This window comes from Dreissena polymorpha, chromosome 8 (assembly GCF_020536995.1).
Source record: "Dreissena polymorpha isolate Duluth1 chromosome 8, UMN_Dpol_1.0, whole genome shotgun sequence".
NCBI lineage: Eukaryota > Metazoa > Mollusca > Bivalvia > Myida > Dreissenidae > Dreissena > Dreissena polymorpha.
Window position 1 is genome coordinate 60313996 of NC_068362.1, and position 20878 is coordinate 60334873.

Below are 20878 nucleotides of genomic sequence, written 5' to 3' on the forward strand. Positions count from 1 at the left end.
AATTGCACCACTCACTAAATGAGAATGGATGGTCGAGTTTCAGTGAAACACTTTTACTCCAATGGTCAGTGGTTTGAGCATAGTTGCAGATTACTTCTTTTTCTTTCTTTAATTGTATTCTAGTTGTTTTACTTAACTTTTTAGTTCCAATGTTTACATTAAAATGCCAAAATCTGTTGAAAATTAGGTCCCTTTAGACATATTTAGGAAAAACATTACTTATTCCAAACTTGTGCGCACCACACGCTTGTTAAATTCAGACAAAGATGTATATTCTTAATTCTTTTAAGGCAGATGTGAAGAAAGTAATTTAATCCAAGCCATTTTTTAAAGTATCTATAACGTGTGCAACCTTAATGAACAAAGTCAAAACCTAGGGAAAACAATTTACATCATCCGTGCCATGTGGTTTCCACTATTGACGTCAAGTGTTTCCGTGTTTTTCGAGTTTTTCGACTTCTTGCAATAATTTCCTCCCCAAATGAAATGCAAACATGTGTGGCAATACTTCATATTTTAATATATGAGTTTTGAAGAGCGTAGTTTTTTTAACTCTCTGGAATTTACGTCAACGGTTCTTTGAAGCGCTTGTGTTCACTCTTTTTCTCTGTTCTTTAGTTGGGGAACAAGAAAATAGCATTACTTATAATTTCATTAAAAGCTTATAGATGCTAATAAGTATTTGTGAAACTTGAACAATCTATAGAATGTATTTGAAATTTGAATCCACATATTTTGGTTAAGTTTGAACGAATTTATTTTAGCTTGACTGCATCTAAAGCTTAATTCTTATTGAGATGCTCTCAAGTCTGTTTCAAGAGTAGAACCAGTACTTGGTGACTGATGAATTCCATCTAAACAATGCTCCCACGGTAGGGATCAAACTTTGCTCTCAAGCTCGCAAGACGAACTCCATATCCATATTTACAAGATGTTCTCCTGAAAGCTAGATGGGCCTTTCCACCTTCTTTGTACAGTCAAAAAAATGGAACTTTTTCTAACAAAACCAAAACTGATCAAGAAAGCAAATCCTATATGACCTCATGACGCAAACCCAGACCCGAGGTTGAAACATAAATACAGCTGTCAATAAAAGGTTAAAACACTAAAACCAAATGTCTATCAAATTTACAGGAAAGTCATGAAACTCCTTTTATTGTGTGGCTATTAAGATAGTATATTATACACACAATTCCTGCTAACTCTGCCAAGTTGCTTAGACGATGGAATCTCCAACAGAAAAAAATGGGCAAAAGGCGCATTTTTGATGGAATCTTACAGTTTCAACTACAAAAACGTTCACTTTAATTTCGGCAATAATCTGTAACTTACCGCCATGATTCTCTAAGATGTTTTACTAACTAGCCTTTAACGGCAGACTGGCTGTCTGTGAGGACTGTTATAATAGACCCGCTAACAGGTGCACACTTGTGGTAACATACACGACTCACAATGCCTCTTATGTGCATTAACTGTTCAGTGCAGTTGTTCTGTTTCTTGTCTATGTTCGTTTGTATAGCAGTTTTAACCCTTTACCACTTAGATACATATTTTGACACATTTGTAGTCCCTTGGAAAGTAACATTTAATTAAAGACCTTTCTTACTAAATTCAAGATGTTCCATTTCCAACCTTAAGATACTGATGAGCAGCAAACAGCATAAAACCTGAACAGACTGGGAATTACTCACAGGATGTTCTGGTTTTATGCTGGTTACAAAAGCCATTTTCACTTATGGGAGAAAGGGTTAAGAGAATCAGTACATTTTAACATGTTCCTGAGTAAAAAGGAGCCTGTTCTGGGAAAACTGGGCTTAATGCAAGTGCATAAATTTTGGCATCCAAGATTAGCCTTTTTAAGAAAGCACAGGCAAATCAGGGACAAGAAAGCACAGGCAAATCAGGGACAACACTTTGAAGAAAGCACAGGCAAATCAGGGACAACACTTTGAAGAAAGCACAGGCAAATCAGGGACAACACTTGAAGAAAGCACAGGCAAATCAGGGACAACACTTTGAAGAAAGCACAGGCAAATCAGGGACAACACTTTGAAGAAAGCACAGGCAAATCAGGGACAACACTTGAAGAAAGCACAGGCAAATCAGGGACAACACTTGAAGAAAGCACAGGCAAATCAGGGACAACACTTTGAAGAAAGCACACGCAAATCAGGGACAATACTCTTCGAATAAACAGGATTTTCATTTAGAAGAGACTTTCTTAATTCCTAAAAAGGAAAATTCCATACAAGCAGAAAGTGTGGTCCCTGATTAGTCTGGGCAGAGTGCACAGGCTAAACTGGGACAACACTTTACCCACATGCATTAAGCCCCTTTTTTCCAGAACCTAGCTTAAGAAGGTATCAGTCAGTGAAAGCATAATGCTTAATTATTGTTCAACTTGTTGATATGATAACTGTGCGTTTACATCCAAGACACAATGAAAAATTAGATATTAAAATCAATGACATTCAGCTAAGATATAAGAAAATGGTCAAATTGATAACTTCAAATCTTTTTGTACCATAAATGTGAAAAGTAAACAATAAAACATCATTAAAAAGTGTTTATATTTCTCATATACTGTATATCTATACATTTTTTCTTAATAATATATAAAAAAGCTCTGACTGCAAATTGCTAAACTCCTTTTGAAGTGTTGGCACTAAAATTGTTCATCAGTAAAAACTGTTTTAATAACTAAAGATTCATGTTTTCTCAATATTCTGACATGTTTAACTAACAAAACTATATGACTGGAAAATAGCTTCCTGTCTGGTCGTCTTAAGACAGCATCAAATCACAATCTCACCCATCAACATTTACAAAACATTTGCTCCTCTCATTTCCTGTTGAATTTCCCCAGAACCAATTATCAGTGACCAAGAGTCAAAAAGATCATCAAATCTATCACAGCCTGGCCATGAAATAGAAAAACACTAGTAAAAGTCATGTCTGATTATTATCACATTTCAAATGATACCAATTTGTTTTTGGCATCCAATCATATATCCTGTTTTTAATGGCCCCAGAAAATTGTGGTCTGTCAGTTGGCCTTTTTCCCACAAAGTCAAAGGGGTCATCTTTCCCTGGCCCCACATCAGGGTCTTGGCCCCTACAGAATTTGGACATCTCAATCTCACAGCCATTAAGTCAGCCCAGCAAACATAGAAATTATAATTTCACGGTCACTAGGATTGTACTGAAGCCTGATTTTCAATTTCCTGTTTTTGCACAACATCTTTACTATAAAGTGTCTCTGTCAACTTCTTTCCCAGCCGATCTTAACTAATATTATAGGAAAAGTGTTCAACAGGAAATAACAGACCGTCTCAGGCACTCAAATGGGACAGCTGAGAGAAAGTGATCTCCATTTTTGAAGTCTTCTGTCTTAGTTAGGTTCCTGATTTCCTCTGGAGACTTTCACTAAAATTGCTTTCAACAAATGCACATTTTGCTTTCACAAGCAATTCTGATTTCCTTTAAATTTAGTGTCAGAAAGAACATTATTATACTTAGTTCTTAAATCTGGCAACAAAGAAAATTATAAGGTCAGGAATTATTTTTTAAATATTATCCTAGTTCTGGAAAAACTGGGCTCAGCGCATGTGCATAAGCATTTAGTGTCGTCCCATATTAGCCTGTACAGCCCACTCAGGCTAATCAGGGACAACACTTTCCGCATACACAGGATTTTTGCTAAAAAGAGACTTCCTTTCAACGTAAAATTCCATAAAAGTGGAAAGTGTCACCCCTGATGAGCCAGAGCAGACGTCACAGGCTAGTTTTGGATGACACTACACTACCATAAAGCCCTGCTTTCCAAGAATGTTTCTCATAATAATGATTTTTTGATATCAAGAAATCTCTCAAGGGTCTCCTCTAAATATGAGGCCATTAAACTATGGAAAGGGCTTGGGAAAACATGATTATAACCACTGTCATAACATCAATCTGGAGTGGAGGACTCCACAAAGAAGTAGCTAAAGCATACCCCAAGAAGAATGGTGCTCCTATACATACAGACAGACACTTGCATCATGTGGGAAAATGCATGCCTGTCATTTCTACACTAGATACTTATCTATTAAATTATTATGTGTACCTCTTATAAAGCATGTCATTCCACTTCATTATAATGTTGATAAAAGCAAGATATTGTTTCTTAGTTTTGAAAACTCAGCAATAATCATGTCAAAAGCGACGCTGAAAATTCATTAATATCAATATTTTAATAAATCTTGAAACAAAACAGATAAGAGGGCACTTAAATATTTGATTGCTACTATGAAAGAAGCTTTAATAAGAGTTGGCGAGGAAGATAATAAAATACTTTAAGCCATATATCAATGTCATAACAAAAATCAGACTAACACAGACAGTACCTTAAGCAACATTAAGCAACAATTATCTTTTTAAAGGAAAATGTAATGGCGTGGCATATTCATGCTACTATGATGTAGCATTTCCCCTTACTCTTTCAAATAAGCTTAACCCTTTGCATGCTGGGAAATTTGTCGTCTGCTAAAATGTTGTCTGCTGAATTTCTAAAATAAGCATTTTCTTCGATTTTTTTTCAAAGAATACTATCAGAATAGCAAACAGTTTGGATCCTGATGAGACGCCACGTTATGTGGCGTCTCATCTGGATCCAAACTGTTTACGAAGGCCTTTAAAATTCCGTTCCAGCACTGAAAGAGTTACCCCTTTACCACTAAGATACACATTGTGACATGTTGGTAGTCAATTAAATAATCAAATTAAAGTAAAAACCATTCTTAAAACTAATAGATTCAAGTTTTAAAGGCTTCATTTCCAACCCTAAGAAATATATATGAACAGTAAACAGCATTTAACCTGAACAGCCTGCTAGTTACTAAAAGGCTGTTCTGATTTTATGCTGGTTGCATTTAGCCATTTTCACTGTGTTTCTGAGCAGGGCAGAGTTAACAAATGTCCTCGCAAGAAACAACATCTTCCAAATGACTTTCCCTTCACAAACCTGTACGGTTGGCGCACTTGGATCTGCACTGTGCTGTCAATCAGGGGTTCATGAGTTTGAATCTCAGTCTGGCAACATTACATACAAAGCCACTGGTATTTCTATGGCCATTCTGTCCCTACCTCTGATTCAAGCCAGACAGATATCAGTTATTGGTAAAAGTATGAGCTGCGTTTTGGGAAAACTGGGCTTAATGCATGTTCAAAAAGTGTGAAGTCTGCACAGGCTAATCAGGGACGACACTTTCTGCCGTTGCTGCATCTTTATTCAAGAGAGAACTCCTTCAAAGAAAATTTTCATAAAAGCAGAAGGTGCCGTCCACACAGGCTAATATTGGACAAACTCTATGCATATGCATTAAACCCCGTTTTCCCAAAACGTGGCTCAAATGTACTCTAAGTACTGGTCAAGTTCTCAGATTTAGGTTCCACATGTCCACAAAAAGTGTGAGCTTAATTTAGCTAACCCCTGTGATGTGACAGAAAAATCAGAACCAAATGTTACCCTTTCAGGAACTCGAATCCGTGCACACACACCAGGATGTTTCCGAATGGGTCCACCTTGAGAAGATTCCCATACAGCTGGTCAAACCACAGGCCTCTGAAATGAACAATGTTATACAGCTGTATTATTTTAGATTGTTAGTCTATAAATTGGGGATTTTCTGGAACTATGGACTATGTTGGTCTAGCAGTTTCAGCCTGTCAAATGTAGTCTACGAAGCTGCAGGGACTTTATGCAACTGTAGGTCATGACAGCATTTGCAAACCTTGGCTGTATGCATCTTTGACCTTATGCATTTATAGATGAAGTCTTTAAATATGCCGATCTATAAGATTTAGTCAAGTTTAGCCTCTACTGACAATACAGCAATGTTATAAGTTCAGTTGACGTCTGTCGATGCTTTACCTCATGTTAGTCTTACAATTATTTCACAAATCGAGAACATTAAAATAATTAATGCCTGAGTCAGCAAACACACACTGTATTTTACCATTATATAATATATCTCGACTGATTTACTCACGTGTTGCATTGAAGTAACAGTTTAAGACAGGAGGGATGAATGAATTAAAGAAGATACTTAAGTTTTATGTGAAAATGAAAGCTCACAACAGCTGTGCTATGTTAACTCTGAAGTAGAGGTAAAAAAAATTTTAAATCAAAGTGGTCGGCCATTTGTACAAAGTTTAGAATAAAGTTTATACTTCATAGGTGCCCTATGTTTCGTTCACACATGCATTTAAATACTTTGAATGATCAAACTGTTATACAAATGTCAATAGTTGTGCATCTTGCTTGGTTAATTGTTTAAGGTTTATTTTGTACGTAATAAACACAATTGCTAAAAAACTACACTTAAAACACATTTCAACAGCTGCGCATACAATACCAGAACATAAACTCTTATAGAGCTTGCTTTTTTATGAGCTTGCTTTTTTATAAGTTTTTAAAATAAGAGAATGTTTTTCATAGGAGTTTCCTCTCTCTATAATAAAATTAACATTTTATGTTCTAGAAATATTGGCAAATATCAATTTTACAAGAGTCAGAATTTGGTTTAAAAAAAAACACACATTGCAAATCACTTAAAATAATTTACAAACAAACCGCTGTTAAAATCATGTTCACCCTTTAAAGCAAAATCTTACTTATTCTTATGCTAGGGGCTTTATAAATAAAATATAAAAAAATGTGCAATAAAAATGGTATAATCAACACAGAAATCTGGGCGTGACAACAAACGCAGCCACACTATATGTCATAACACTCTTGAGCTCTTCAAAACTAGTTTGCAGTGACAACAAACGCAGCCACACTATATGTCATAACACTCTTGAGCTCTTCAAAACTAGTTTGCAGTGACAACAAACGCAGCCACACTATATGTCATAACACTCTTGAGCTCTTCAAAACTAGTTTGCAGTTAGTATTACAGCATGATCCGCTCACAGCAGATTTCATAGATTTGGATCACTAGGGGTTCCAATTAACCCTTTGCATGTTGGGAAATTTGTCGTCTGCTAAAATGTCGTCTGCTGAATTTCTAAAATTAGCATTTTCTTCGATTTTTTTTCAAAGAATACTATCAGAATAGCAAACAGTTTGGATCCTGATGAGACGCCACGTTCTGTGGCGTCTCATCTGGATCCAAACTGTTTGCAAAGGCCTTTAAAATTCAGCTCCAGCGCTTTAAGGGTTAAAGGGCTTCAGTATACAACATGGCACTTGATGTCTTAGGCTCACTTTGTCAATGAAATGCTGACATCCTCTCAAAATCTAACAGTATGTGTACAATTAAATTTTGACAAGCCAAAATATGAGCCTTGTCGTGCGAAAATGGGTCTAATGCCATTTGAGGCCACCAAAGCTCCAGACCAGCCTGCGCATTCATGCATTTTTAATATAAGATTTTAGGATTTTGGTTTGCTACTGCATTTTATTTTCTTCTGTAAATCATCAAAATGTTTAAGGTTTTAAATCTCAAGACAATGTCAGTTATTGACTAAAATTGTATGCTTTGAAAAATTAAGGACATTCATATCACATCTAAAAAATATGAAAACAGGCTGTTTGTTTGAACAGTTATTAACCATAAAATCTGATTTGATTTCAATTAAAATTAATAACATGATGAGCAGACACTTTCACAAAAGATGTAATTCAGAAAAAAATGTTGGCATACACAGGAAGACCTTAAATACCTCACAAAAACTAAATTGTGCAAAAACGTGTCAACAGGCCTTAAAGCTTTAAAAACATCAAACGATATTTTCAAATTATTTGCACAACTAATTCACTCTGACAAGGTATCTAAGGAACACAATTTTATGCTGAATGACCACCAATCTTGTTCATTTTTATTGGCCAAATATTTGCAATAACTGAGTTCTTCTGAGTTATAAGGCTTTTATACATCCTCTTCAAATAATAAAAGGACGGATCTCAAATATCAGTCAATAAGCGATTAAGTCTATTACAAATTGAAGCCAAATTATCAAGACACCTTTCAAAGAAATTTGACAGCACTTGTCACAAAAGTATTATTAAAATGGATCAATTGAGTCCTATATTTTTATGAGGGATGTTAAAAATATAAGAGTGTAGCATTAAACTGTTCAATCTGAACTCATAATATTAAGCAGATACACCGGTTTTACCCTCAACTGTCAAATAGCTTTAATATAATAATTTTCTAGTGTTTGATTAAATTTTGTTACCGAGGGAACTTAAACTGGGGGCGGCATTTAACATACACAATTGTAAGCAAACATCTTTCTATTGGACATGCGAGAGAAGTTGTCAAGATTTTATAAGTAAACATTTACTCACAACTGAAATTTTGGATATTGATGACAACAAAATAATTATAATAATTAACACTAAAGGCTTTCATATTATCATCTCCATTTTAAAGGTTAATGTGCACTGGATCATTCAGCAATAATATATGCCTTGATAAAGGTTGAAACGAGGAAGTTTTCAGCCCCTGTAAAATTCTTAAGAGTCTTGCTATGATGGCTTTACTTTTTCCTTTATCAGAAGCAAAGTGAAAATGGCTTTTGCAACCAGCATTAAACCAGAACAGCCTTAAAGTAACTCGCAGTAAGTTCAGTTTTTATGCTGCTTGCTACTCATCATTATCTTAAGGTGGAAAATGAAGCATTTCAAACTTAAATATATTTACCTTTTCCCACTCAGAGGCAAAGTGAAAATGGCTATGTGCAAACAGCATAAAACCAGAACAGCCTGCGAGTAACTCACAGTCTGTTCAGGTTTTATGCTGTTTGCTGCTCATCAGTATCTATGGGTTGAAAATGCAGCCTTAAAAACTTGAATGCAGTTAGAAAGGTCTTTAATTAACTAAAACTTTCTATGGGACTACAAATATGTAAAAATACGTATCTAACAAGGTAAAGGGTTAAGAAAGGACACCGTAATTTGATTTTCTAAAGGACTTTTAATGTTTATAAGGGATAAAGGGTTAAGGTAAATCCTGGGTTGTTAATTGTGATAAGTCAGGATGCATCAATTGATTGATGTTATGGGAAAACTGGAGTTTATGCTACTGTGTGAAGTGCCATACAAGATTAGTTCATTTGTAATGACACTTCACGCTCATTCATTAAGCTATGTTTTCTTATCATGTTACTCAATTGATGATGTCATAGCATATTCCTACATATAGTATTACCTACCGTTGTTGTTGGACAAGACTTCAGATACCTATGATACTGATAATAGTTCTAACATATTTGATGGTGACATAAAAGGCTCACACATACCTGATTGGGAAGGTGGGGTCATACTCAAACTCCAGCAGGGCCTCTGGGTAGCCTATCTCCACTAGTTTCTCCTTTATCAGCTGGAACCCAAGGGCCTCGTAGTCCGGGGACTTGTACACTGTGACAGGCAAAATGGGGACATTGTGAGTGAGTAAAAGTATTCAGATCTATTGACAGCAGTTTTAATATGAACCTTTATCTGGGACAATGGGGCTTAATCTGGGACTACCTTGGTCTGTGACAATGGGGCCTAATCTGGGACTACACTTTCCTCCTTGACTGGATTTTTGCTCAAAAGGGACTTCCTTTAAACAAAAAAATACCTTCAAAGTAGAAAGTGTCATCCCAAATTAGTCTTCACAGGCTAGTCTGGAACAAACATGATAGTCAAACGCATTAAGCCCCTTTTTTCCAGAGAGTGGTTCATATGAAGAGTGAGTGAGCAGCTATTTCATCTGATTTAGAAAAGTCAAGTAGTTACAGACTTTGCACATGATCCCACTCTTAAAATAAAATATGAAGAATACATAACTACTCAAAATAAAAAGCTATCCAACTAAAACTGGTACAGGCCATAAAACAAATGTGAATATTTTCAGTTTTATTAACTAAATAATAATTTTGCCTACAATTATATGATAAATGTATGCTTGTGTTAATGCTTATATGATAGAAAAGCTTAAAAAGACCCTAAAAAAGAACACAGTAAAGGTTCATCTTTGAAAACAAAAGTTTCTAACATATTACAGACAAGTGAGTCGAGTCAATGACCTGTGAAGGTCAGGATGGGCCAAGTGACTCCAGATTAATCAAGGTGGACAATAAACACACAAAAGCACAAATTAATGTCTTCATTACATATTTAAACTCAACTCGAAATGAGTTGTCACCTAAATTACCATGTGACAACCCATGGGCAGTGAATACATGTCACATGAGGGCTTGTGACAAACAAGAGTTGATGATCACTTCCGCTGACCGGGCAACAATTCATGGGACCTCTCCCAAGCTAAGCAGGATGTGTTTTTAACCCTTTACTACTGAGGCATTTTGACCCATTCGTAGTCTTTTTAAAAATCAACTTAAATTAAATACTTTTCTTAACAGATTCAAGTTTTAAAGGCTTCATTTCCAAACATAAGATACAGATGACTGATGAGCAGCAAACAGCATAAAACAATGAACAGCCTGCAATTTACTCCAGGCTGTTCTGATTTTTTGCTGGTTGTATATATGGGCCGTGCTCTGTGAACATGGCGTTTAATGCATGTGCGTAAAGTGTAATGCCCATTTTAGCCTGTGCAGTCAGCACAGGCTAATCAGGGACCACACTTTCCACCTAACTTGACTTTTGCTAAGAAGAGACTTTCTTCAAACAAAAACAAGGGTTGTTTGTAAAACATGCATGCCCCCCATATGGGCTGTCAGTTGTAGTGGCAGCCATTGTGTGAATACATTTTTTGTCACTGCGACCTTGACCTTTGACCTAGTGACCAGAAAATCAATAGAGGTCATCTGCCAGTCATGATCAATGTACCTATGAAGTTTCATGATCCTAGGCGTAAGCATTCTTGAGTTATCATCCGGAAACCATTTTACTGTTTCGAGTCACTGTGACCTTGACCTTTGACCTAGTAACCTGAAAATCAATAGGGGTCATCTGCCAGTCATTATCAATGTACCTATTTAGTTTCATGATCCTAGGCGTAAACATTCTTGAGTTACCATCCGGTAACCATTTTACTGTTTCGAGTCACTGTGACCTTGACCTTTGATTTAGTAACCTGAAAATCAATAGGAGTCATCTGCCAGTCATGATCAATCTACCTATGAAGTTTCATGATCCTAGACATAAGCATTCTTGAGTTATTATCCGGAATCCATTTTACTATTTTGAGTCACTGTGACCTTGACCTTTGACCTAGTGACCTGAAAATCAATAGGGGTCATCTGCCAGTCATGATCAATGTACCTATGAAGTTTCATGATCCTAGGCCTAAGCGTTCTTGAGTTATCATCCGGTAACCATCTGGTGGACGGACCGACCGACAAATCGACGGACCGACATGTGCAAAACAATATACCCCCTCTTCTTCGAAGGGGGGCATAAATATCATTTAAGTGGAAAGTGTCATCCCTGATTAGCCTGTGCAAACGGCAAAACGCAGGCTAATCTGGGACAACACTTTACACAAACGCATTTCACCCCTTTTTCACAGGGCATGGCCCATATATTTGTTCATTTTGCTTCTGAGCCGGAAAGGGCTAAACATCAATGTCATGTTTGTTACAACACCCAGTAAAAATGATAGTAATTTACAACGGGGATTGGGCTAGTCAACTGTAACACCTGGAGTCATGGGTAGACCACAATGGTCAAGCTGGCGTGAGAAATGGATGGTCACTTGGGATTTCCGCTTATGTCAATAACTGATACAATTATTACCAACAAAACCATTAGACAGCTCTTATCTCCTTGCACAGTTGAAGCTCAGTAAGTTACACTTAATGTTTTTCCATGTTGTTGTTTTTCGTGTTTTTTTTTAATTCATCTGCCTGAAAGTCACCAGAAAACAAAGTGTTATGTATGAAATTTATATCATTAATTATATTTTCTCAAACTTATTATCAGCATGTTTATACAAAGAGGAAAGTTAAATGAAATTGCTAAACAAACAACTGTTATATGTGTGCCAAAATTAAAATAGTTATGCAAGATTTTTTTGTCTTATTAGCGGACAAAATGACCCCAAATCAGATTGTATTAATGCAGAGTCATACACTGGAGCTTCAATACTTGGATTTGTCCTAAAGCCAATTTCGTTCACAACGCTGCTTAAATGTGTTGTATGAGCATATTTGCACATTACATTGGGGATTCCGATTATTAACCCATTTATGCCTAGCGTCCTGAAAAAAGGACATTGCAAACAGCGTAGACCCAGATGAGACGCCGCATAATGCGGCGTCTCATCTGGGTCTGCGCTGTTTGCTTAAATGAATTTCTTTATGAAATATTCTAAATATAGAAATAAATATACTTGACACCCCTAATTTTGGAAATAAATTGATCCAATTTAGAAGGATGGGTGAGTCCACTGTGCATAAATGGGTTAATGTAGGCTTATATGAGTCTCATATTGGGAAAACAAGGTTTAATGCATGTGCTTGAAGTGTCATTCCAGATAAGCCTGTGCAGTCAGCACTGAGGCTTATGAGGGGCATCGCTTTCCGTCCAGATAAGCCTGTGCAGTCAGCACTGAGGCTTATGAGAGACATCACTTTCCCTGTGCAGTCAGCACTGAGGCTTATGAGGGACATCACTTTCCCTGTGCAGTCAGCACTGAGGCTTATGAGGGACATCGCTTTCCCTGTGCAGTCAGCACTAAGGCTTATGAGGGACATCGCTTTCCCTGTGCAGTCAGCACTGAGGCTTATGAGGGACATCAATTTCCCTGTGCAGTCAGCACTGAGGCTTATGAGGGACATCACTTTCCCTGTGCAGTCAGCACTGAGGCTTATGAGAGACATCGCTTTCCCTGTGCAGTCAGCACTGAGGCTTATGAGAGACATCGCTTTCCCTGTGCAGTCAGCACTGAGGCTTATGAGGGACATCGCTTTCCTTGTGCAGTCAGCACTGAGGCTTATGAGGGACATCGCTTTCCCTGTGCAGTCAGCACTGAGGCTTATGAGGGACATCACTTTCCCTGTGCAGTCAGCACTGAGGCTTATGAGAGACATCGCTTTCCCTGTGCAGTCAGCACTGAGGCTTATGAGAGACATCACTTTCCCTGTGCAGTCAGCACTGAGGCTTATGAGGGACATCACTTTCCCTGTGCAGTCAGCACTGAGGCTTATGAGGGACATCGCTTTCCCTGTGCAGTCAGCACTGAGGCTTATGAGGGACATCACTTTCCCTGTGCAGTCAGCACTGAGGCTTATGAGGGACATCGCTTTCCCTGTGCAGTCAGCACTGAGGCTTATGAGGGACATCACTTTCCCTGTGCAGTCAGCACTGAGGCTTATGAGAGACATCGCTTTCCCTGTGCAGTCAGCACTGAGGCTTATGAGGGACATCACTTTCCCTGTGCAGTCAGCACTGAGGCTTATGAGGGACATCACTTTCCCTGTGCAGTCAGCACTGAGGCTTATGAGGGACATCGCTTTCCCTGTGCAGTCAGCACTGAGGCTTATGAGGGACATCGCTTTTCCTGTGCAGTCAGCACTGAGGCTTATGAGGGACATCACTTTCCCTGTGCAGTCAGCACTGAGGCTTATGAGGGACATCGCTTTCCCTGTGCAGTCAGCACTGAGGCTTATGAGGGACATCGCTTTCCCTGTGCAGTCAGCACTGAGGCTTATGAGGGACATCACTTTCCCTGTGCAGTCAGCACTGAGGCTTATGAGAGACATCGCTTTCCCTGTGCAGTCAGCACTGAGGCTTATGAGGGACATCACTTTCCCTGTGCAGTCAGCACTGAGGCTTATGAGAGACATCGCTTTCCCTGTGCAGTCAGCACTGAGGCTTATGAGGGACATCACTTTCCCTGTGCAGTCAGCACTGAGGCTTATGAGGGACATCACTTTCCCTGTGCAGTCAGCACTGAGGCTTATGAGGGACATCGCTTTCCCTGTGCAGTCAGCACTGAGGCTTATGAGGGACATCGCTTTTCCTGTGCAGTCAGCACTGAGGCTTATGAGGGACATCACTTTCCCTGTGCAGTCAGCACTGAGGCTTATGAGGGACATCGCTTTCCCTGTGCAGTCAGCACTGAGGCTTATGAGGGACATCGCTTTCCCTGTGCAGTCAGCACTGAGGCTTATGAGGGACATCACTTTCCCTGTGCAGTCAGCACTGAGGCTTATGAGGGACATCACTTTCCCTGTGCAGTCAGCACTGAGGCTTATGAGGGACATCACTTTCCCTGTGCAGTCAGCACTGAGGCTTATGAGAGACATCACTTTCCCTGTGCAGTCAGCACTGAGGCTTATGAGGGACATCGCTTTCCTTGTGCAGTCAGCACTGAGGCTTATGAGAGACATCGCTTTCCCTGTGCAGTCAGCACTGAGGCTTATGAGAGACATCACTTTCCCTGTGCAGTCAGCACTGAGGCTTATGAGGGACATCGCTTTCCCTGTGCAGTCAGCACTGAGGCTTATGAGGGACATCGCTTTCCCTGTGCAGTCAGCACTGAGGCTTATGAGGGACATCACTTTCCCTGTGCAGTCAGCACTGAGGCTTATGAGGGACATCGCTTTCCGTTTAGATTGGATTTTTATTTGGAAAAGACTTCCTTATAAGAATAAATTTCATAAAAGCAAAAAGTTTCGTCCCTGATTAGCCTGTGCAGACATGAATTAAGCCCGGTTTTCCAACAGCGAGGCTCTTAAACATGTTCGAGTTTTCATCTGGAATGAACAAAAAAAGTTTAAATGTGATAAAACTGTCATTATTTCAGTTATCTATATAGCTGAGCTGTTATCCTTATTCAGTATTCATCGATTGTTTATCCTGTTGTTTTTTATGTAATAACAATTGCACAACCATTTATAAATTTCATCAGTGCTTTAACCTACTGACAAGAAACAAGTTTTGAATAACAGTTACAGACAAATTGCATCCAATAGAGAAGAATTACTTCTCCTGTAGTCCATGCAGGTCCCACATATAAATTATGGTTGACATTTAGCTAAGGTAAAATGGCAAAAATACCATTTCATAGGTTTAATAAAATGTTCCAACATTTTAAGTTGGGAAATCTACTTCAAATGCTTCATTTGGTGGCTTTATACCAAATATATAAATAATGGAATGACCAAATGCTTTCATTTTAAAAATATTGAAAGTTCAAAAAGAATTTAACTGTTTCAAAAGAAGCAGAAAACTCCAGAAAAGACATCTGTAAAAGGTCTGAAACTCTGAAGAAAGTGTTCCTCAAAGCTCCACTACAAACATAAATGTCAGTACGGGACACAATTTACTGGTTTTGAAGAATGAAAACTGCTCAGACCACTTTCAAACCCTGGCTAACAAGGGCCCTGTCCCCTCCTACTTTAAACTGACCCCAAGCTACTTTTCAAATTACATGGGCCTTATCAATGTTTATGGGTTCAGAGCCCCTTTATTGACCACAACTTGAGGGTGTGGGAGGAAGCCACAAACACTTAAAAGCCCATAAAAGTTTCCTCAGAGGGAATTGAATTGTAAATATAATTTTCACTGATGTGAGAATGGACAACAGGTTGTAAAATGACCAATTTATCATAATGCACTTTTGATGTGAAGTATACAGAGAAAGAGAAATCATATTTTTGATGAGAAAACAGAGGCCACAATGATAGATATTCCCATGAGATATTGATGTTTAAAAAGAACATTCTGATGATGCCATACCATGCCACACAAATGACAAAATTAACATACATACTCCATACAGGATTTCATTCCAGTAAGAAATTTAGTTAAAAGGTACAATTATCATGCACATAACATTTCATGGCTAATGTGACCTATAAAGAAATGTGATTGAGCGAAAATTAAAATCAAATTAATAATTTAGTACGGTATGTAAAAACTTATCAGTTAACACCTAAACCTGATAGATGTTTTTAATTTGGCAGATTTATCTTAAAAGAAAAAGGACAGATAACTTGAAAAAACAAACATTTCTTTTACGCTTTACCACAAATCATTAACCGGTGGTCAATGACGTCTTGAGTACAGAAACCAGACCCCTTTATCAAAGCCTTGCTTTTAAAACATTTCATATTTCATTAGAAAAACAGACATTTCTGTTTATTCATCACATTAAAAAATCCCCACATGTCTGTCATGTTTTTTCCCAGACAATACTTTCTCCCTTTTTTTCTGGTATTCTGCAATAATTAAATTACATTCCTGGTGAGTATAAAGTTTAATGTCTGATGAGTCTGATGTCTGTTCTAGAGGTGAAAACAGTTAAATTAAAAGAAATTATATAAACAGCCAGCTGTGTTTGTGATTCAGAGGTGAAAGGAGAGGAGGTACAGATGTTTGTTCTGCTGGCGAATACAAAGAGGTTTCCCCCCCATCCCTACCTCCGGAGGACATTTTCTGCTTTGAAAGAATTTTTTCTTTAAATAAAGTCTCTTATTATTAACCCTTTCAGTGCGGGAACCGAATTTTAAAGGTCTTTGCAAACAGTTTGGATCCAGATGAGACGCCACAGAACGTGGCGTCTCATCAGGATCCAAACTGTTTGCTATTCTGATAGTATTCTTTGAAAAAAATTGAAGAAAATGCTCATTTTAGAAATTCTGCAGACGACATTTTAGCAGACGACAAATTTCGCAGCATGCTAAGGGTTAATACAGTCAAGGCTGAAAGAAGTTGTGTCCTTGATTAGCCTGTGAATTCTGGGACAACACTTTACACACATGCATTAAGCCCCTGTTCTGATCTGTGCACAGCTCATGTTTATTTTTAAAAAATGTATGTTTAGTTTGGGTCATTTTAACAACTAGTAGTCACTAAGTAAGCGGAAAAGTAAAGCTTATAAACTAAAAACACTATCATAGACATGGGGGTTGTTTCCTTTCTAAAACCAGACATATCTGAAACATGATCTCAAATAATCCAAGAGTCATCAGTATCATCTGTATTCCTTCCAAAGAAAATGTAATCTGCCTTCTATTGATTTACGACTTTACAGTTCTCAATCAAGAGATGTGAACCTTACGCTGACCAATAAAAATATTTGTAAAATAATGGGCTTTGGTTTTGAAATAGCTAACATTTAAGATTTATATCAATTTAATTAAAGATATGGACCAAACTTATATGATGAAATGGACCGTTCTGGTACAACATAAGTGTATAAAGCCTTAACTGCACCATAAATTCCCTACTCTACAATACTAAGTATTAAATTTAACGCACAGCATGGTTCCTGACCAGAACTAGAGCTTTGTCACAGACGTGACATATACCCCCACGTGCCGCATTGACACAGACTATTTTGCATGCTGTCTTCACAAAACAAGAGAATGTAATTTATGGCATTTTTTAAGATTTACAGCCATTCTGACCTTTGAACTTTGATTTCTTTCCCATGACATGCCGTCCAATGACTGTGAACAAAATTAATGTACAGTCATTTTAAAATCTCACAAACAATGACATAGCTATGGTCCAGACAAAAATCATTTATTGCCATTTTTGACCTTTGAACTAAAAGTGTGACCTTGACCTTGGAGATATCTACGTAATTCTTTCGCGCGACACACTGTTCAATGATGGTGAACAAAAGAGCCAAATGATTTTAAAATCTCACAATAAACAACATAGTTATGGCCCGGACAAGCTCATTTATGGCCATTTTTTACCTTTTAACTCAAAGAGTGACCTTGACCTTGGATATATCTCGTTATTCTTTTGCGCAACACACCGTCCACTGATGGTGAACAAATTTGCCAAAAGATTTGAAAATCTCACAATAAATGACAAAGTTATGGCCCAGACAAGCATTTGACCTTTGAACCCCAATTGTGACCTTGACCTTGGAGATATCAACGTACTTTTTTCACACGACACACCGTCCCATGATGGTGAACCAATGTACCAAGTCAGTTTAAATCTAACGATAAATGACATAGTTATGGTCCAGACAAACTTTCTGTTAAAAACACACTAAGTGACCCCGTGACCTAGTTTTTGACCTGGCATGACCCATATTCAAACTTGACCAAGACATCATCTAGATACAACTTGTGACCAAGTTTGGTAAAGATCGGATGAACTTTCGGGACAGACCGACAGACAGACCGACAAAGTGACTCCTATATAGCCCCCATTACCAGAAATTAGGGTATAATAAGCGAATGTGCAGGGTGTTCTAGAACTAAGCTGGCCATTAATGCTATAAAACCCATTTTTGCATAACGCAGGTAATTACATCTCATTCTACACATCAGGGATCAGCCATACAATGCCAGATACAAGTCCTGTAAATAATTATGTATGATTGTTTACATTTCCCATTCTTGTCCAGACATTCTGTAGTGATTTAGTAGGCTACATTGTAAGTGCAACAACCAGAAAAGATTCTTGTGGAATGTGGAAGCTTGAATAATATCCTTTATTTATCCTTTGTAACATAATTATATATCATTTTGAGGTTTGTGAATCATGAATGAAAATGTATCATGGAGTTTCCATGATTAATTATTATATAGGCTGACATGTAAGTAGATACAGAACAACTGTTGAATTGCTGATGTAATTTCCATAAAAAAAGAGTTTCTTGAGAAGTTCATATTCAGAATCAGATATTATGTCTGTCAAGAATTTAAAAACAACAAATGTTATAGCATGTCACTTTCATTTTTTCGCAGTTTATTTCAATGTTTAAAAGCTTTTCAATGTTTAAAAGCTATAAACACAAAAATTCAGATCAAAAGTCATCTACGTATTGCTAATTCTCTTTACATTTCACTGCTTGAACTCATCAGAGACCTTGCCTCGAAGAATTTCCAGAACTTTCACTAAAACTAGATTAAACTTCTGACCAAGTTTGGTGTAGATCGGATGAAAACTACTTGAATTAGAGAGCGGACACCATGCTGAATGTTAAAAAACGCACTAAGTGACCCTGTGACCTAGTTTTTGGCCCAGCATGGCCCATGTTCAAACTTGGCGTAAAGATCATTTAGATGCAACTTCCAACCAAGTTTGGTGAAGCTCGGATGAAAACTACTTGAATTAGAGAGCGAACACCATGCTCAATGTTTAAAACGCAGTAAGTGACCCCATGACCTAGTTTTTGTCCTGGCATGATCCATATTCAAACTTGACCTAGACATCATCTAGATACATCATCTGACCAAGTTTGGTGAAGATTGGATGAAAACAACTTGAACTAGAGCTTTGTCACAGACCTGACGAATACCCCCACATGCCGCATTGACACAGAAAATGTTGCATGTTGTCTTCACAAAAAACAGTATACACCATGCTCAATGTTTAAAACGCACTAAGTGACCCGTGACCTCGTTTTTGCCCCTGCATGGCCCATGTTCAAACTTGACCTACATGTACACATCATCTAGATACAACTTCGTACCAAGTGTGGCGAAGATTGGATGAAAACTACTTGAATTAGAGAGCAGACACCATGCTGAATGTGTAAAACGTACTAAGTGACCTAGTGACCTAGTTTTTGCACGGCATTACCCATATTCAAATTTGACCTAGATATCATCTAGATACAACTTATGACCAAGTTTGGTGAAGCTCTGATGAAAACTACTTGAATTAGAGAGCCGACTACATGCTGAATGTTTAAAACGCACTAAGTGACCCAGTGACCTAGTTTTTGACCCGGCAAGGCCCATGTTGGAACTTGGCCTAGACATCATGTAGATACAACTTCTGACCAAGTTTGGTGAAGATCAGATGAAAACTACTCGAATTAGAGAGCGGACACAGACCGACCGACAGACAAGCTCACTCCTATATACTCCCCTAAACTCCATTCGTGGGGGTATAATAATTTTAATCTACTTTAATGGCGTAAAAACAAAGGATAATGCGAAATCTATAAACATAAATATTATCTACTTAAGATTCTACATTGTCACAACAGCTGTCTCCATAGGATGACATATTCCCCCGAAAAGCGCTTTGATAGTAATGCAAGACAGCTAAATAACAGAACAAATTTTCAAAACCTAAATGCCGACCCTAACTTCAAGGTCATGGCCACAGGGGTCAAGATTTGTGTGTGTCTGGAAAGGTCTTTTCCATATACACATGCATACCAAATATGAAGGTTACATCTGAAGCGGCATAGAAGTTATGAGCATTCATTGAAACCTAAACGCAGATTTTGAAACCTAAATGCGGACCCCAAGGTCAAGGTCGAAGGGGTCAAAATTTGCCTGTGGAAAGGCCTTGTCCATATACACATGCATACCAAATATGAAGGTTACATCTGAAGCAAAATAGAAGGAGCATTTTTTCAAAACCTAAACGCAGATTTTGAAACCTAAACACGGACCCTAAGTTCAAGGTAAAGGTAAAAGGGGTCAAAATTTGTGTGCGTATGGAAAGGCCTTGTCAACATACACATGCATGCCAAATATGAAGGTTACATCTGAAGCAAAATAGAAGTTATGAGCATTTTTCGAAATCTAAACGCAGATTTCGGAACCTAAACGCGGACCCTTAGTTCAAGGTCAAGGTCAAAGGGGTAAAAATTTGTGTCCGCATGGAAAGACCTTGTCCATATACACATGCATAACAAATATGAAGGTTACATCTGAAGCAACATAGAAGTATTGAGCATTTTCAAAACCTAAACGCAGATTTCGAAACCTAAACGTGGACCCTAAGTTCAAGGTCAAGGGGGTCAAAATTTGTGTGCATATGGAAAGGCCTTGTCCATATGCACATGCATTATAAATATGAAGGTTACATCTGAAGAGACATAGAATTTATAAGCATTTTTCGAAATCTTAACGCAGATTTCGAAACCTAAACACCGACCCTAAGTTCAAGGTCAAGGTCAAAATTTGTGTGTGTATGGAAAGGCCTTGTCCATATACACATGCA

General features: G+C 37.9%; 1 protein-coding gene across 8 annotated transcripts in view; it reads right to left on the reverse strand.

Moving 5' to 3' along the window:
- LOC127840975 (cytosolic purine 5'-nucleotidase-like) overlaps positions 1 to 20878 on the reverse strand; it is a 106932-nt gene that overhangs the window by 50658 nt on the left and 35396 nt on the right. For all 8 annotated transcript variants that reach the window (XR_008030654.1, XR_008030651.1, XR_008030652.1 and 5 more), the window contains exons 4-5: positions 9289 to 9406; positions 5507 to 5602 (exon numbers count right to left, since the gene is read on the reverse strand). Coding sequence is in view for 4 of the 8 variants with exons in the window: in XM_052369447.1 (XP_052225407.1) it covers positions 5507 to 5602; positions 9289 to 9406 (214 nt within the window). In the remaining 4 variants the exon portion in view is untranslated. The remainder of the gene's footprint in view (positions 1 to 5506; positions 5603 to 9288; positions 9407 to 20878) is intronic.